Genomic DNA, 19,351 nt, shown 5'->3' with positions numbered 1-19,351 from the left:
TCAGTTTCTTTCATGAAAACAGTTAATATGTGCCATTATACAAATGCCTACAGGTTTGACTAGTGTTGTTTCCCTTGTACCAAAATATAAACACAAACTATTTACATTTATCTCCTCTTTCTCAAACAAGCCAACACCTCTAGGAACATTGTGTTAGTGTGTTCAAACTTATTATCCAATGTAACTTCTTGTACATTCTTCACTCCTCAGTTCAGCTTTCATCGACTCATTGTATGTCTCATATTTCAAGCAACATATTACACACAAAGCTCTTTTTGTCAGGCACCTTGTCTCTTCTTACAAGCATCCCCAATCACAGAGTCTATATAGGATACTTTTTCAGCATTCGGCCCAGAGGACTTAGCTCTCCATCCTAATATTTCAGCAGCACAACAGTCTATTAACATTACCTCTGGATCCTGACAAACAACAACAGTTGTTGTTCCTTGTATCACACATTGCTTTGCAAAAGAATCCAGCCACACACTCCTCTTCAACCTCTTCAACCAAGCACAAACAGAGGCTGACAATGGTGACATTTCAAATTACTAGTGTGCAAATACCTTTGAATTTTGATGAGTGCAAGATGGATGTGAACTGATATGCACAGCACAGGAATCAGAAAAATAAATTAGTTTATTTGTTTCAACTGCTGGCCTTTTATCAATTTGTGTTATTAGCGGCACTGTCAGAATTTCTACTGTTTCATGTTTTGTTTTAGCTCTTCTTAATCACTTGAAATTTGTTAGCTACTGACTGTGTTTGCTGCAGTGCCTTTAATAAATATAATATAATATGTTATTTGTCATACAGCCCAATTTTGTAAGGCCATCTCTTGTTCAATTATAGCAATTTTCAGGGGTTTGCATTTTGAAATCATCAGTTTCTAGCAGTGCTATCTTGTAAAGGTCACAATACAACAATACACCAAATAGCTGACAGTATTATACTGTAAAGTTTGTATTCTATACAGCACAGAACTGTAATATAACCAGTACACAGTAAGTAATAAACTGTTGTCCTAGATCACAGTAGGTACACTGTAGAATAACAGTATCATGCTGGTCACTGAGGCTGCCAATAGTTTACTGAAATTTAACAGGGAGATTTGTTACAGTGTGCAGATAGGGTAAGTCATTATATATGCAGGCATTTACCACACTGGTCAACAGGTCCTCATCACAGTTATAATTCATTTTTAAACATTTCTGCTATTTTGCTGATACAATTTGACCATGAATAATCAAAAATGTACTTAATTTATTAGTACACCATCATGGAGCCACTATGCTACTAATTTTGTTGGTATTTGTTTTTTTTGGGATTTTTTATTTTTTTATTTTTTGCAGTACCTAGTAGTCATATATATATATACCTTACAGTTATGTCACTGTATTTTTTTTTTTTTTTTGCACTACCTCAACTTACATAGTGTTGCCATTGATGTTATTGTTTGTATTCTTCTACTCCTTATTTACAATTCTTTTTGCCTATTAATTTTTTGTCATTTTTGTCCCTGCATTATCAATAATGGTATTGAGTATCTTTCTTGATATCAGTATCGAATTTAAAATTTTAGTATTGCAACCCTAATTCACACCCACATTGACATAAAGGACTGTCTTCAGTGACAAGAGCAGGGAGTCAGTTTACATGGTTACAAGAAGAGACAAAGGACACCAAGACAGCCAAAATCCACAGAGGAATTGTGACAACTTCTCCATGATGCTTGGAAAAACCCACTTGCTGAGTGCCTTAAAAACTGTGCCTAGGAGAGTTGACTTTGTTTCGAAAGCAAAGGGTGGTCACAAGAAATATTTATTTTAGTTGTTTTTGTAATTTTTTTTTTTTTTTACTGCACCTTGTGTAAAGTTAATTCGGCAAATAAAAGCTATTCATTGCATTATTTTTGAAAGCATCCTCACTTTTGCCACACATATAATATGTGCCAAATAAGAGATGAATGTTTAATACTTGTAAAACTTCCCAAGAGTCCGTTATTAATAATATTATTTTAAAAATATATCTTCTATATGTATTTTAATTAAATGTTTTGGCACTGACAATTCTCCATACACGGAGTTCAACGCCTGGCGGTGACGTCACCGGGCGGGGCGGGCAAACATTCCAACTGCCGTCTACTTTTGTCTCTACGTGGAGGAGGCAGGACTCCAGACTGGACGCTGTCTGGAATTTCAGGCGCACCGACGGTGAGTACCAATTTCCTGGCAACTTCTAGACCAACAACTACTTAGGGCAAGAGTTTATCTCAGGAGTGTTTGTTAAAATAACATCCTTGTCTTGATCTTTCCTCTCTGTGATAGCCGTTATCCTCAGTTCAGAGGGGTGGGTTTTGCAGGGTAAACAGGGATAGTTTCCTGTCTATAAAACTTGCATGTCTGTCGCTAGCCGGCTAGCTTTAGCTGCACATTCACTACTCATCCTCAGGGCGCTGCATAGGTCCTAAAATACTGAAATAAAGTAGTCTCTGACTCTTTGTAATTCGTGATCAGATAACTTCTAGTAGAAGTAAAATAAAGTTGTAACTACTGCTCAAAGACAAAACTGAGGTAACACGTGCTAATTCCAGTATGTGTTTTGAAAATTATACACAAGGTCCCCGTTGTTTTTTTGAAATATCACTTCACATCTGTGAGCTTGACAAATGCCACAGCAAGGAGCAAGTTAGACACAACCAGGTTCGTTGATTTAGTACACCCCCACTAGCCGGAGGAAGCCGCATAGGTGGAGCCTGCATTAGTTTTTAAAATATTCCCGGTACATGAGCTGGCGCATGAATGACCCATACATTAACACACTCACATACGGTCTGTGCACAAGCTGAAGCCCAGTCTGATAGGTCTTATGCAATGCTAGGTGTGTGTAACCTCACTGTTTGCTCTTGTAATGACAGATCACGTTTTTTTTCCTCTCGTTGACACTCTTATATGATGCCTGAACAATTCGAGTAAATGTTTTACCCTCAGTTAAATAGATCTGCCCCTCCCTCTCTGGTGTGCCATATTTCTTTGATATGGTATGAGCATTTGCATAGTGGAATTTCACTCCCTGTCCATGGGTTGGTACAACTGGTCCTGCAAAAGAGGCTGTTCTTATATGGTCTTTATTTAAGTGGGTGTTTACAGTATGTTGGGAAGGGTTTGATAATTGTTTTAAAGCTGAAATGAAGCAGCCCAGTTAGTTACTCAGCGTTTTTTTTTTTTTTTTTCGCTCATGTAAAACAGTGGTTTATGTCTATGTTGTGTGCTGCTCTGAATGATTTACCAGATTTTTCCTGTAGACCCATCTGGGGCTGCAGCACACGTACATCTGGGATTCCAATTGTGGATCACTGCTGGAACAGCACTGAACAAAAAGGCTGTCCGATAGTATCAGAAAAACCCACATTTAAACTTGATAAATATTTTGACTTGGAACAAGAAGCATGTTGTGAATACAATTGCTCATCCACGGTCGGTATTTCCTATTCAGCATTTCGTACAGTTTGTCCGTGGTTAAATCTTGTTTTGCTTGTTCAGTGGTATATTTTCATAGAGAGGCTGTTGAACATGTTTAATTCTTAAACACAAAAGTAATAAATCCAGGACTCATGAGACAAAGTTTTGTTCGTTGTGTCATCACTGGAAAAAGTGTTTGTTTGCACTTCCTTTGCGGGAAAGAAAAAAGCTGTAATTCATTTTAACTCTGCCTGTCATTAAAGTGATTGGTGTGGTCAAATTGCCCATGAATGTGCATGTGTGGTATGTGCACTATGCTTCACAACAGCCGAAGTAAAATGCGACTTTCCTTTGCTCATGCTGCAGAACCATGTGAGAGCACCTACTGTACGTGTTTTAAATACAGACATTACATGTCTGATGATATCTCTGCAAAGTCAAACCAGACAGTCAAGACGGAGGAGGGAGTGTGCTCATGTTTTGTTTCTGTCTGCACACCCCCCTCACACCTGTGCAAATGAACAGGTTGCCCCACTTTCTGTGCTGTCAGGATTTTAAAACAGGTGCCTTCACTTGTTATTCAATGCGGTGAAAGTGATCGAGTTACGACTTAGTTGCACTTGTTTTTGTGCTCTACAGCTTCATTAAGCGTGAAGGTCATTCCAATTAGAGGGCTGTACAATCCCCAAAATTTACTACCTTGAAAAAAGAAAATATTTTAAATCTCAGTCTGACATAGTGATCGATGAATGGATTTGTGTTTGTGTTTTGTTTTTTGTTTTTTTTAAGTTCTGAGAATAATTGGGGTCCAGTCACTGTGGATGAACCTTTCAAAATTTTGAGCTGTGACCTATTAAATTGATTGTTATGTCACCACGTGTCCATGTGGTCATAGAACCATGCAATGTATCAAATTTGGTGAAGAGTCGATCAAGTTCTTTTTAGGATTAGTGGGAAAACACAAGTTTGTGGAAGTATGACAGAGGACAGATTTGAGGAGAGGAGAGGAAAGTACAGTTGATTTCAATGACTACTTCTTTCTTTTAATGTTCTACAATGCATAACATGTAAGGAGTCTGTAAACTCCACAGAGTAATTCTCACAGTATTTGCATCCTTTGTATGGGAGGTCAGAGGTCAGCTTCTTAACATGGTCTTGTGGCAAGGATGGATTCAGTGTCTTGCTCGGGGGCACTTCAGCAAAATGCTTGCTTGACAAAAGGGTGGCACTTCACAGTTGTTGTGTCTTGCCCTCTCTGATTATACAGTATTTAAAGGATAATGTTTTACAGTGCTTTTGTTGAGTAATGTCAAACCCTTATAGGTGTGGCTGCTTACCTGTTGCAGTAACAGCCTAACCCACCTGATTCAGCAGCACCGCAGTAACCCGTCTAATGACATTCTTGATGGTTGGGAGGGATTCCTGTGTGTTAACACCTTTGCTAGGACAGACCTTTTAAAGCGGCTGCATCATTTACTACAGCTCCATCATTTCATTTGGTGGAAAGTGAAGTACTATAGAGATCAGGCTGTAAAGATTAGATGTTCATGGTCGGGGATACTGTCAAGATCATTTCATTTGAATATTTCCATGATGATTCACCTTATAGCCATGCTTTGGAAGCTTTTATAATACATCTAGACCCAGCCCAGGTTGTTATGGTCGCAGCTGTGTGTGATGTCAGAGAAGTGTAAACTACACACACAGTGTTTGTTGTCGTCACCTTGTCTTTACCTGACAGCCCGACGGTGCTTATTCATGGGGCCTGAAGAGGAAATACAGGGCTGGCGACAGAGACAGTTTATGACTCAGTTTGCTTCACATCTGCGGGCGATTGTGACTGAGTAAAAGCGTCCATGTTCTTGCAGACTAAGTTGGGTGTGTGCACATATGAACTTGACCGCACTTGGGAAGGGTGCCCAGTCTATTTGTGTGCCTCACATTTCCCATGTAACTGTGTGGATGAAACACTGGCAGGGCGGGGTGTGTCAGTTCCACACATTTAAAACTCTGCCATCTGGGAATAGCCCTCCAACTTAAATTGACTGAAAGATCCATCAAAGGCGTCAATGTGCTGTTTTTGGCTCGCCAATTAAAGCTGGTGTTTGGAAAGAAATACTTGTGTATGGGTGATATGCAGCTGTAAAACTAGAGCGAGAGAACTGAGAGAGCTTCTTGAATGAGTGGTGAAATGTCTTAACGTCTGTAAAGCAAGTCCAGTTGCTCTTGTTTTGCTACTGCAAGATATCACGTGACCTAGACGACTGACTGCCTACACAGAGATGTGTGTAGAGGACTTGCATTATATGCATCCCTATGGATTTTTTTTTTTCGGGGGGGGGTCATTTTGAGGCCATCTTCATTTCAGCTCCAAGTGCAAAATCTTCCAATTTGGGAAATCTTTTCCCCATCTTTTATTTATTAGTTTAAAAGTATGGCAGCATCATTCTTATCTACTGAGCCACCTACTGACGTCTCCATAATGTGTTTGAACTCTATCAGGAGTATTGATATGCTTTTAGGCAAACATGAGCCACTCCATTTGGGAGGCTGGTTTTGCGTTTCGAGCAGCGCAGGAATTTTCTCGTCTCTCCCAGCGCACAGACCAGCTGTCAAAGAGAGCAACTGTCTTCGGAGCCTGACACTCCGGAATCATTTTCTAGCGTTACACAAGATTTACTGCCATGGTTTGCGACGGTGATTACAAACCCTCTATTCTTCTGTGCCACCAGCGATACGTCTCACATTTGTCCCCCTGCCATCTGTGCCCTTGCTCCATGTACTTAACCCCCCTCTTCTGTTTCCACTCTCCCTCTGTCGAGGGTGTGACAAGGGCTGGCAAATGAGGTAATGTTTGTCGGCCCTTATTGTAGCCGGGCTGACTTCAGCAGCCACATTTCACATCCTTGTGGAGAAATGGAGTTAAATATAGCAACACTGGCACGGTCATTTTCCTAATCGTTTAGTCAGGAGTTTGTGCTTGCCCTGATTTAGTATTACTTTGTGGAAGAAAAACACTCTGTTCTCTGATTCATGGTGTGGCATTTAAAAGTATCTGTCAGTGCTGACGCTGATGAGGTGACAAATCTGGCCTTGTTTTTGTTACCTAGAACCAGTCTAATATTATATTTGTTTTTTTTTTATCATAAATAAAATCAGAATCAACATGATTTTATCTGAATGACTGATGAGAAGCTCATTCTTGCTTTTATAGGACAAAGTGTTATTGTGTCATCACTTGTTTTGTTTGTAAGAGTAGCACTATAGGAACTGAGTCACATCTCAGAGACCACATTGCTGCTGTTGAATCATCTTTGATGAATACTATTAATAGTTTCATTCATAAAAGAGGATGCACGGTTACTGGACTTTTGTTCATTGTTAATCTGCTTGAATGTGTGCCTGTGATGCTGCTGTGGCCAGAGAGAGGCTAGATGGCTGAAATCATTCTCTTCAGACGTAGATTACTTTTAGTTACTCATAATCAGGTGGGTCATGATCCATTTGACTGGCTAGACGTTCAACTATTCCCTAATATGGTTTTACTCACGTTGTATTGTGGAAAGCAGAAACGGCCTTGCCCAGGATGTCTGACTAACACACTCTGAAAATCAACAATCTGTACTTTAAATCAGTAAACGGGAACACTTCTCTGTCTGGAAAAATCAGTGATCCCTATTTTACCGCAGTATAAACCTCATCTTTGTTTTCTGAACACTTGTGTCAGGGAGGAATGCCACCGTACCAGTTTAACCGTGGAGAGCGAGGCAGCACACCCTGCTCACCTCTGTAAGTGAAGCTCGATCTGCCGAGGCCTCATGCATTCCTTCGCCGCTACAGAACGGGAAGGAGGCACTCAGAGGAATTCCTTATTTTCAGTGAATTTCAGATGGTTACTTCGCCTCAGAGGAGTTTGGGAACACAGTGTTTTTGGTTGAAGCAAAATAACACTCTGACTGAGTCTCACTGGTTCTTATTTTGTGACTTCAGTCTTTACATATTTAAATTAATCTCTCTCCTAAGTAAGGACATTTTCTCTGCCACAATTTAAAAAAAGAAAATAGCCCAAACAACCTCATTTCAGAGAACCAGCCCTCACAGAAGGCCCACAAGAATTATTCAAATGTTACATTGTTGCAACCGTTGCTTTTCATTACGGCCAGCTCAGTTTGCATGAAAACTAAAATAAAGGGATAACATTTGATTTTTAGAGAGAGACTTTAAATAAGGTCAGTTTTATTGCATTTGTAGGACATGTAGTTGCGGTAAGCAGATGAAAGAAATGGTTGTATAAAATTATCAAATGACTTAAGGAATGAAGTGGTCTCAGCCTCTTTTACAGCACTGGCTCGCTGCTGTACAATAGAACTAACAGGAAATTACTTTGATTGTGGGAGAGGGGCGTGCTTGGGAAAGGAAAAGCGCTAAAGAGGACAGTAGATACGGCAGGGATGGAGATCAGCGGGGATCAGCGAGGACACATGAGGTACTACTTAAAGAGTTTTTAGTCCAGACAGGAGATGGGGAGTGACTTTTGTTCTGCCGCTATGGAGAGGAAAGGTCACCTCACCGTTGGCAAGGAGGCAGATAAGTTGAGGCTACTCTGTGATTTTGGCGGTCTTTAAGTAGCAGTGAGTTTGGGGGAGTGCAGATCCCTTTGCAGGCTGAGGACACAGAGGGTTTGCAGCAGTCTGGATAAGTTTCAAGGGTTGAAAGGAGGTTTATGGGAAGCTTATGTGTCTTCCCTCCTGTCATTGCGAGACCATGCTGATGACTCTGTGCACTTTTTCTGTCTGCAGTCCCACCTTTCCCTGACTGACCACCTCAGGTCAATCACAGAAAAATGTCTGGAAAGATAACGAAAGAGGAGATGGAGGAGATGAGGGAGATCTTTGGGAAAATTGGTGAGTAAAAGCCATTTTACCGCGACCGTGCTGGTTACAGACGATTACATTTTTTTGTGAATTGACAACTTCTGGCATTTATTATTATTTATTTATATACTGTAACTGTCAGTGAAAGTTGTAATAAATGACTGTTGGTGTCTAATGGTATTTTCTGTTTCTGTAGATCTGGACAATGATGAATATATCTGTGATTATGAACTCCATGAGCTCCTTAAAGAGGCCGGCCACCAGCTACCTGGATACATGGTTCGAGAGATCATCCAGAAACTCGATCGCAACAAGGATAACAAGATCAGCTTTGAAGAGTTTTTGGCGGTAAGTCAAGCAGAGCTCAGTCGAGCTCGACAAGTTTTCACCCTCTGTCCAGAGCTTTTCTTACTGCGAGTTGCTCTTTGTTTTCTGCTTTGTCTAAAAGCACCTCACCCTCCTTGGTGGGACCGCTACACAAACCAACTTTTAGCAGCTACGTGCACGGCACAAGATTAAAGGCCTCGACAAACCACACACATGCATACATATTCGGGGAATGAGGAAGTGAGGTCAGCAGAGTGGTGTGAGTTCCAGTATTTTGTTTCAGCAGTGATGAGGGAGTAGTCATTCACAGGCTACTCTTCTGAAACAGGAGCGCAGCATCATTCAAAATCTCAGGCTCAGGAGGGTGTAGCTATGTTGCTCTGTAATAATTCAGACGTTTTGTTTTAGGGTGTGTGGCTGTTTATTCCTTAGTAAGCTTAACCGTGACTATGATAATGACAGAGTGACACACATTTAATTGGTTTCTTAAACTGTGTTGTCAGAGTGTAATTGGCTCATTCATTATATTACAGTTTCATGATGACAGCAGCTTCCCAGAGTTCATCTGTGGTCTTTTGTAGGCATAGCCAAAGTTATGTATGATATTAAAATAAAGAGAATAATGAGCTTTATTCATACTACACCTTTCAAAACAAGGGAAGATCATGTAAAATAGAGGTACAAATAAAACAGAATAATAAGATTAAATAAGATTTGAGAGAGTGTGAAAGAAACGGATATTAGAGCAGGAAAGTCAAAACTCAAATATTTAACTAATTATAGAACTGTGTCAACAAAAATAATGTCTGGCAAACCATGTGAATAAATAACAACCCCTGTTTGGAGTCCAAGAATCAGCTGATCTGGGATTTGACTGTTACAGTTCAGTGCTGTTCATGTGCTGGTGGGAAGAGACCATATCTGCGACTTCCCAGTTGGCTGAAAAACAACATTGTGTCATTGTGTTGGAAAGGTGTGCACCTCAAAACCAGGGTGTGTTAAAACACCACTAAACAAAATATGTTCTTATGGATGATAACAACCCAGATTAAATGCATGTGGATTGAATGTGAATTTAAAGCTGTCTGCTAAACTCCCAGAGCTGAGTGGAAATCTTTATCATTCGCGCAAGGTCATGATTGTCTATTTATGGTTACCTCTAAACCTAGAGTACACAGACAATGCAAGCTGGCACCGTGTGACCTTGTGTGTGTTTGTGGTAGAGAATGCTATTCTTTTTAAACAAATCTCCCAGTGCCAGACTGAATAGCTCATTGTGGTCACACCAACACCTGCATGGCTGTGGTCACTGATGAAGCAGTGATAACTTCAGCTTCAGGAAGTATCACGCATGTTACGACAGAATGCTTTTAGTCAAAGCTGCTCCGCCTGAAGCCGCTCACATCGTGTGCATTACTGATAAGCTACATATTCACACCACACAGCTCTCTATGGCCTCGTTAGTTGTTGAGACTGATTTAATGTTTTGAGGTAATTATTTAATGTTGGGGCGTGGGGACAAGCCTGAGGGCGGTGTTAGTGTGGTGGAGGATGATGGCAGCTCTTGCTCTGGTGGTTTACCGTTATTGTTGATAACACTAATGACGTACTAGCACGCGCACACTCAGCACTGTAATACTTAGATTAGATGTGTAGTAAAAGCACTGTCTCACATTAAATCACTACTTAAATGCACAACACAACATCGGTTGCTTTTATGAACCCATCGACCTGCCGTCTACCTGGACTTTTCATTGTAGTAAATGCTGTTTTTCAGTCCATTAATATAGTTCCAAAATTCAGCTAATAGCCTAGTTCACCACATTTTCTCAGGCCTGTAGCTGGTAGCTCGGCTTTGTGTTGTTGTGGCAGCGAGGAGAAATTCCAGCAGCACAGCTGCATCTGCCGAGCGACCTTGGCTGTCATGACAGCTAACAGGAGCTTGATAAGACAACAAAGGATGCAAACAACAGGCAACAGAGAGAGGACGAAAGGCTTTCGCACAGATGTATGACTGCAACTAAAGTTTGTTTTCACTATTTATTAATGTATTTATTGTTTTTTTTTTTTTGTTTGTTTTTTTTGTTATTTTTAACAATAATTGACAAATTCCCATCATCAGTGACTTTATGAAAACAAAAAATTGTGAAAGGCGTGTTGCAGATCGATTTGACACCACATTGTGGTAATCAAGTGAGAGAGTGTATATGTCAGAAAAGGACACAGTGCTTTCAGAGTTACAAATATTTAGTGGTAATTTCCTTCTTATAATTGAGCCATTGCAGAGAGCTGTTATGAACAGCAAATGCTAGTTCTGTTAATTATTATTATTATTATTAATACAAATAATGTCAGTTGTTTTATATAGTTTTTAAAAATTGGTTCACCTCTACGACTCGACTGTTTATCCGCAAATCAAAATGCACATAGACAAATCTTAAATATTCCACAATTTTCAGCCTGAAGCAATACCATAGAGTTTTATTGTTTTAATTTATTATTTGGTCTTATTTCAGATCGTCCAGGAGCTCAGGGGCAGTGAAATAGCAAAAACTTTCCGCAAGGTCATCAACAGAAAAGAAGGCATCCTGGCTATTGGAGGGACGTCTGAGCTGTCGAGTGAAGGCACACAACACTCATTCTCTGGTAAGTCACACACAGAATCTCCCTCTTTTCTCCAGTCACTGCTAATGTTTGTCACAAAGTGTTGTCTTTGTGCCTTCTGCAGTTCAGGAACCGACGCTTCATTTACCATTGGAGACACCCATAATGTACAATATAACCTACTGAAATGAGTCATTATGAGAGATACTGTCGTATTATATTGTTGTGTTTTGCTTTTAACTGGTGCTTGTATGTGTACTCACTCGCAGAGGAGGAGCGATATGCCTTTGTGAACTGGATCAACACTGCTCTGGAAAAAGATCCTGACTGCCAACATGTCCTGCCCATGGATCCCAATACAGACTCGCTCTTCACGTCTGTCGGAGATGGTATAGTACTCTGGTGAGAGATCCTGTTTTCACCTCAAGCAAGCAACACAGCTCTCCCCTCTATTCACGTGGCTACCCTTCTGACATAAATGTCAGATGCCTCCATCTTACTGCGCTTTATGTTGTGGTCACATTCAGGCTGAGAAAAAATAAATATGAGCCTGTACTGGGTAATGTCAGTCAGCTGTGACGGTATCCTGCTTTGTATTGTAGAGAGGATATTGATTATAACACAGCACTACTGCGTTCATTAAAAATATTTTGTACGATAGAGTGAAAGAGAGTTATGTGAGATAATGTGCACCCTAGCTGCACTCTGGACATGACAAACTACAAGTTCACAAACTTTTCAAAATCTTTTGTAAACGATGAACATTGAGGTTGTTATCTCTGCTGTATTTTACAACATGAACACGGCATCAAATGTCTGATAAAAGCTCATGTTTGCTTTTGTATGTTTGCTCAGCAAAATGATCAACCTGTCAGTGCCAGACACCATCGATGAGAGAACCATAAATAAGAAGAAGCTGACGCCATTTACAATACAGGTCAGTCAAGAATAATCTATGGTGGTGCTGGTGTTTTCCATCACTTTTTCTGCCAATCTTCGAACAGCTGATGCTTTGTACCTTACAGGAGAATCTGAACCTGGCCCTGAACTCAGCCTCTGCCATCGGCTGCCATGTGGTGAACATTGGTGCTCTAGACCTGAAAGAGGGGAAGCCCCATCTGGTGCTGGGCCTGCTGTGGCAGATCATCAAGATCGGTCTGTTTGCTGACATCGAGCTCAGCAGAAATGAAGGTACGGGCCGCAGTTGAGATTGTCCGTTACATAACATGTATTTGAGTCTCTGCTCCCATCTCTAGGGTTTCCTGGTCTGTTGTCAAGTAACCTATCTGATCATTAACACCCCACTGCAGCACTGGCAGCATTGCTGAGAGATGGGGAAACACTAGAGGACCTGATGAAGCTGTCTCCAGAGGAACTGCTGTTACGCTGGGCAAACTTTCACCTGGAAAATGCTGGCTGGCAGAAGATCAACAACTTCAGCTCTGACATCAAGGTGGGCCTACACACTGACATTGAATCCAGCTTTTGTATTTACACACTGAAAACCACTCAAATAGAGAAATGATAACACTCACACAGGAATGTTTTTTCTAACTTTTAGTTTTAAGGTTCTTGCAGGAATTGTACATAGGTTTTTATTTTGTATTTCTTCTACCGATTTGACACACCAGCACACTGGACGTCAGTCAGCACATGTTTGTGTTTGCACAAACTAACTCAAATAAACGCCTCCACTCCTCCAAAAATAGTATTGAATGGGCAGTGTCTCTGGTTGACACTGACAAACTGTCAAATGTTAGTGACGGATTTAAGATATTATGTGCACAGACTGATTAAAAAGGTAGATAGTGTTTTGTTTCTCTGTTAAGAAAAAAAGATTAAAAAAAAGTGAGAAAGTTTCATTACACTGTTGGGCATTCCCAGGCTGCTCCACAGGTCAACAAGGAGAGTAAGAGTAGCTAGTAGTATCTCTTGCTTGACTGTTTTGAATAAATCAGAATTCCTCTTCATTCTGCACATAGTTTCATAGCTTATATTCAATATATTACCAAATAAAAACATTTCATAAAGGAGATCTGATGTCATTTCTTGTTTTATTTATTTGCAAAAGTCTGATTGTTGTTGTTTGTTTACATTATTTTCCAGGACTCAAGGGCCTATTTCCACCTCCTGAATCAGATCTCTCCAAAAGGCACAGATGAAAACCAGCCTCGCATTGACATCAACATGGCGGGCTTCAGTGTAAGCACTCTGACAGTCGGCGCAGCACAGTTGAGTATCTTCACCACATGGTAACAGCTGTACAGTGTCTCTGATCGGAGCGTGTGGTCTGTGTGTTGTTCAGGAGAAGGACGACATGAAGAGGGCGGAGGCCATGCTGCAGCAGGCTGACAGGCTCGGCTGTCGACAGTTTGTCACCCCAGCTGATGTCGTCAGTGGAAACCCCAAACTCAACCTTGCCTTTGTGGCCAATCTGTTCAACAAATATCCAGCGCTGACCAAACCTGAGAATGAGGACATTGACTGGGGACTGTTGGAAGGTACGGGGAGCAGAAGAACTCAGTTTTTAGACTGGATACTTAACTTCTGCATTAGAGCTTTGTAGTGTTTTTCACAATCCTCCCAACATCCCAGTCTAAATACAGAAAAAACATTGGCAAAAAAATGTGTGTGTATGTAGGATCCCATCGCTACTAACAGGAAGCAGACTGACTAAGCAGGTTTTCAGGGCCTTTAACTCCAGAACAACAGAGCTAGGACCTGAGAAGAACCGGTTCTGAACATACAATTGGTTTTATCAGTCAACTAACAGGCCTGCAGGCTTATTTTTGCATATTCAAAGGTGACAACAAGCCACCTTTAACTTTGGCTCACTCTGGATACATTAGTCAGTCTGCACATCATGTATTAAAAGTGATGGTAGTAGTAGATCGTTGTCGGAGAGTAGAATCAGAAAAATCAAGAATAGGCACCAGGCCTATTCAGCTCTGCATGTTTAGAGCCACATTGACTGTTACTGAGCTGAGCTGCCAGTTAGATCACCTGGAAAACCCCTGAATCCCATGATCCTTTGCTGTCTAGGTGAAACAAGAGAAGAGAGGACGTTCCGAAACTGGATGAACTCCCTGGGAGTGAACCCAACTGTCAATCATCTGTACGGGTACGTACCCCACACACACGACAGTTTGTGTCACTTCTGCGTTCACACTAACATCTGAAGAGCTTGTACAGCTGCTGGGATCTTCTGTGTTTTTAATGTTAATAATAATCAAACACATTCTTATCTTCCAGAGACCTACAGGATGCCATGGTCATCCTTCAACTCTATGAGAAGATTAAAGTGCCTGTTGACTGGAACAACAAGGTCAACAAGCCACCTTACCCCAAGCTGGGAACCAACATGAAAAAGGTAAATTAGATTGATTTTACTACTAAGATATGTAAGATAAAAAGACCTTTTTGGTTGTCTTTTGTCAACTGTTCTGTTTTTTATTCCATTAACACAGTTGGAGAATTGTAACTACGCAGTAGAACTGGGCAAAACAGCCAAGTTCTCCCTTGTTGGCATCGGCGGGCAGGACCTGAACGATGGCAACGCTACCCTGACTCTGGCACTGGTGTGGCAGCTGATGAGAAGGTGAAACACAACTACAACAGTATCACTTAAATAAAATGTTTTTAGTCTACAAGAAAAAACTGCAACAATGGCCAAACCTCAGGAAATGTGTGGTGGATTTTTAATTAGAACTTAATGAAAACAAGTAAGACTTAAGTATTTTTATGTACCAAAATATGTATAAAGAGCTAAAGATGACAAATTAAGGTTTCTGTCAGGGAATTACTCATCTCTTCTGGGAAAAAAACAAATCAACAAATCAAAATTCTTAGGATATTTGGGCGCACAGGGGAGCTTCCAAATACCATTTTGTTTTCAGTCATTGTGTCTACGTGTGGTATTTTGAAACACTACAATCACCATCAGTCTTCATTGTCCGAGTCATTGGGATAACCATATTTACTGTAAACAATTTTTAGGGAGCAGCTAGTTAGAAACCTCCCCTTCATGCCAGTGGTGTTGTTAGTATGTGTCTGTTCCTCCAAATCGAGACCACATTTCCATGACCTCTACTATTTAGTAGTTCCCATATTTTGTATTCTTTGTGTCAGAGTTTCCGAGGTTTGAGTGACCCAAAGATTTCAAGTTTCTTCCCTACTGTATTTTTTAAAATGTTTTTTATGTAGTCTCAGCCCCACATTCCCACATCTTCACATAAAAAAACAACTTACCTGGAGTGTTCGGTCCGTATGCATAATAAACAAGCCACTTCTCCGCTCTTTCAGATATACGTTGAATGTACTGGAGGAACTGGGAGACGGAGAGAAAGTAAATGATGACATCATTGTAAAGTGGGTCAACAAAACGTTGGCAGAAGCTGGAAAATCAACTAAGATTTCAAGCTTTAAGGTAAAGCTGTTTTTCCTCCACTAGCTTAACGCTGCTGTGACAAGACGTGTGTGTGTAGATTAAATTAAAATATTAAAATAAGTTCTGTCTATAAGCCTTTTCTGAACTTTCAACCACATCATGGTCGTCATCAGCGAATGGAGTTGGCTCAGGTGTTACCACGGGACAAGTTTACAGTGTCATGTGATAACATGTTGTGGCACCGATGTGTCATTTCTCTAGCCAGATACAGGCAGTCTCATAAATCAAGAGGCACTAAATTTCCTCATCGGTCAGGTGTAAGCTTGTGGATGTCACATCTTTAATCTGTATATGTTGTGGTCATCAGGACAAGGAGATCAGCAGCAGTTTGGCAGTATTGGAACTGATAGACGCCATCCAGCCCGGCAGCATCAACTACGAGCTGGTAAAAACCGGCAGCCTCTCTGAAGACGACAAGCTGGAGAACGCCAAGTAAGATTCTGTGCATTAACGAGAAAGAAGCAGTCTTTATTTTGCCTTTATTTTTGTAACTACAGTATGTGTGAACTGTTTTACTCTAAACACCCTCTCTGTTCTTCGTAGATATGCCATCTCTATGGCAAGAAAGATCGGAGCCCGAGTCTACGCTCTCCCAGAAGACCTTGTGGAGGTCAAACCCAAAATGGTGATGACAGTCTTTGCCTGCTTGATGGGTCGGGGGATGAAGCGGGCCTAAGAGACCAGCTGGGATCATTGTGACACTTAACTAAACTTGTAACTACAAGCCATTAGCATTTTGAAAGAGCTCCCCGAAGTGAAGGAATGAAGAATGATTTTTTTTTTTCTTTTATTATTATTATTGTTTTTTTTTTTTGGAATGAGAATAATTCAGTCAGAATCATGAATTTGCATGTATCCCTGCCTCTTTTGATTTACAGAGGTGTTTACTGAAGAAAAATATGCTGTCTTCTAATTTAAATGGGTCCAAAATACTAAAGTTTCTGAAGAGATGGGTCTTGTGTTACAGAGGACAACTTGTTACTTTCAATATGCAGAACTCTTAATTAATGTATAAGAATGCTGTCTTTTAAAGCGAGTATGCATATTTCCAGCTGCAAGGTTGTTTACATATTTTTACTCAGACTGATAAGTAAATTATATCCAACACACATTCCTGAGAACCATACTTATGAAAAAATGCTTGACAAGGCAAGAGGAGAAAAAAAAGTCAGAGATGGGATGTAGGTGCAGCACAAATTTAAAAAAAAAAAACAAACAAACAAAAAAAACAACCCAAACATTCCTTCTCACTTAATGAAGTACAAGCATGTCTTAATAACTGGCACCATAAACTTCTACATATCTGCGTACAGAAGCCATAAGGTCAAATTATACTAATGACCAGCCTGATGTGCTGTCTGTGTGCCTTGTACCCATCATTTGTTTGTTTCTTGGGATTATTACGTGAGGTAAATGCTGTTTTGGGGTGTCTGGTGTCTGTCTGTTTCTTTTCTTTTTTTCTTTCTTTTTTTTTTTTTTTTTTTTGCCTGTTACGTTGGATGAGGAGCAGGCTGACTGGCCTCTCCTGGCTTCTGCTGTGCCTTCTTCTTGTCTTATAGATGACTTGTATTTGCGCTTTGAGGTTTTCCCTTTTTCTTTTGTATTCCACATTACCAAATATAAACAGTAACTTCATTCCAGGTAGCTTCATGATATACTATGACAATGGCCAAATTGTATTTGGTCTCATGTTCATATCTACTCTTAATTGCTTTACATGTAACAATAAATATGACTTTGAAAACTGCTTGTGTGTTTTTTTCCTAATAGCTTCTGGAAGAGGCGTCTCCCATAGAAATGGAATTGACCACAAATTCATTTCTTAATCTGCCACTGGTTTGTTTTAAAACCACATAATAGATCTGATCATAATTGAATACAGATGTTTGTTTTTTTTACAGTTATAAAAAATATTCATCCCCTTTGGAAGTTTTCATGTTTTATTGTTTTACAGCATTGAATCAAAGTGGCTAAAGTGGGTAAAGTGACTTTTTTGACCCTGATCAATGACCCCTCAGTGTGAAAACAGACAAAATGACCTAAAGTCATTCCACAAATACACACAAATACTAGTTTGCCTGTCCATTACATCTTATTAATATGTTCAAATCAAATTATTTACCTGACAAAATGATAATCCTAATTCCTGTTATGGCTTGAACATAATCAGACTATTTTTTTCTGAACATATCTCCACAGACACAGATAAAACTTAGTCATTAGAATAACATAAGAACCATGAATACTGTAATATGTAGTGCCATCAGAGCATTAGTTGACAATCAAGCAAAATTGTATTAATAGAGAAAGATCTCCGCACATTTAGATCCATGCAGTGTTGTGTGTGAGCTCTGTCTGTCAGACCTTCATCAGAGCATGTAAAACTACTAAACTAAACAATGAAACAATGTAAGTAAAATTGTATTGAATTTAAAATCGGAAAATCATTGTTGACCTTTCCCAAGAACAGTTAGTACAGTTACAGTTTCCAGAGTGGACAGAGTTTGCCCATTTGTCATGCAATTGTAGATGTTCAAATGGACCACTAAATAGACCTTGTGGTCAGATTGTTTTTCTCAGCCTCTGCATGTCTCCATTGGCCAAGACTTTGTTTTAATCTCAACTTTAAAGCCAACACGGTCAAGAAGAACTTAATGAGCTCAGACAAAATAAAATAAAATTTAAATGCCAATTTCCCTCGTTCCATGACTACTTGGCAAACTCCATCTGCTGAGTTCAGATTGTGTGATATGATAGAAAGCTCCAGAGCAGCTACTAAATGGACCTCACGGTGACACTCTTTGGTGACATGAGAGCCGGAGGAACAGCAGGTACTCACTTCTTCTTTAACATGACATTTATGATCTTTTTCTTTTTTACTGCTGCCTGCTTCTCCTTTCCTCTTATCTCACTGTCTGTTACTGCCCTCATGCTTTTATGTTCTTCCCTCTTTTTCATTGTAAAGCACACTACCTGTTTTAAAACAGCTCCTTGAATAAATATATATATATATATATATTTATTGTTGCTTGCGTTTCCCCTCCCTTCTGCCTTTGATGCATGACTGCTAAGTCTGTACCCAAGAGGAGATGTGCTGCGACTGAGTCCTATAATTTAAGATTTCTCTAAACACTTACATGGACTTTAAACATGGATCATAAAGTGACAAAGAATTATTATCAACAAATGATAAATTGAGGGTTGTAATTAGCCAGAGGGGAAAACTGAGAAGACTCTGAATTTGTTTTCCATAAAAGATATTTTTGTCATCATATTTGATCCAGACTGTGTGTCGGCGCTTCGTTGCTGCTAATAGACGTGATTTTCCTTAAAGTCCATCATCAGTCTTGTAGAACAACAGGGGATAGTGGCGGCAGATTGTACTTTACTGTTCACTGGCCTGAATCTCAGTCAGATGTAAAGTCCTCTGAGCTCCACACCCTAAAGAGTTTCTCTAAGTTTTCAGAGGATCTGATTAAAGCTGAGACTGGATGATGAGGAGGCTGCCTCCTGAGGCCTTCATCATCTGGATTTTCAAGCTCCATTTGCATCAGAGTGTGTGTCTGTGCAGTGTTGGAGAAAGAGCTTGGATTTATAAAGAGAGTGACATATCACAAACACCTGAGACCATTACAGTTGAT

General features: G+C 40.1%; 1 protein-coding gene across 2 annotated transcripts; it reads left to right on the top strand.

Annotated features, from left to right (window-relative positions):
* Positions 1–2,112: 2,112 nt before the first annotated feature.
* Positions 2,113–17,457, top strand: LOC108893822 (plastin-3). Of its 2 annotated transcripts, none has more exons than XM_018692213.1 (16): positions 2,113–2,210; positions 8,258–8,362; positions 8,529–8,680; positions 11,176–11,305; positions 11,533–11,665; positions 12,119–12,200; positions 12,289–12,454; positions 12,574–12,716; positions 13,370–13,465; positions 13,569–13,764; positions 14,306–14,384; positions 14,516–14,633; positions 14,731–14,861; positions 15,566–15,689; positions 16,018–16,142; positions 16,254–17,457. In XM_018692213.1, the coding sequence occupies exons 2-16, from the start codon at positions 8,302–8,304 to the stop codon at positions 16,384–16,386; spliced, it is 1,869 nt and encodes a 622-aa protein (XP_018547729.1). In that variant the 5' UTR covers positions 2,113–2,210; positions 8,258–8,301; the 3' UTR covers positions 16,387–17,457. The 2 variants fall into 2 exon arrangements, with proteins under 2 accessions (XP_018547729.1, XP_018547731.1); XM_018692215.2 differs by lacking the exon at positions 2,113–2,210 and adding an exon at positions 7,926–7,944.
* Positions 17,458–19,351: the final 1,894 nt, after the last annotated feature.

This window comes from Lates calcarifer, linkage group LG20, assembly GCF_001640805.2.
Source record: "Lates calcarifer isolate ASB-BC8 linkage group LG20, TLL_Latcal_v3, whole genome shotgun sequence".
NCBI lineage: Eukaryota > Metazoa > Chordata > Actinopteri > Centropomidae > Lates > Lates calcarifer.
The sequence above is the reverse complement of the archived record's forward strand: the minus strand, read 5'-3'. Positions and strand labels throughout refer to the sequence as shown.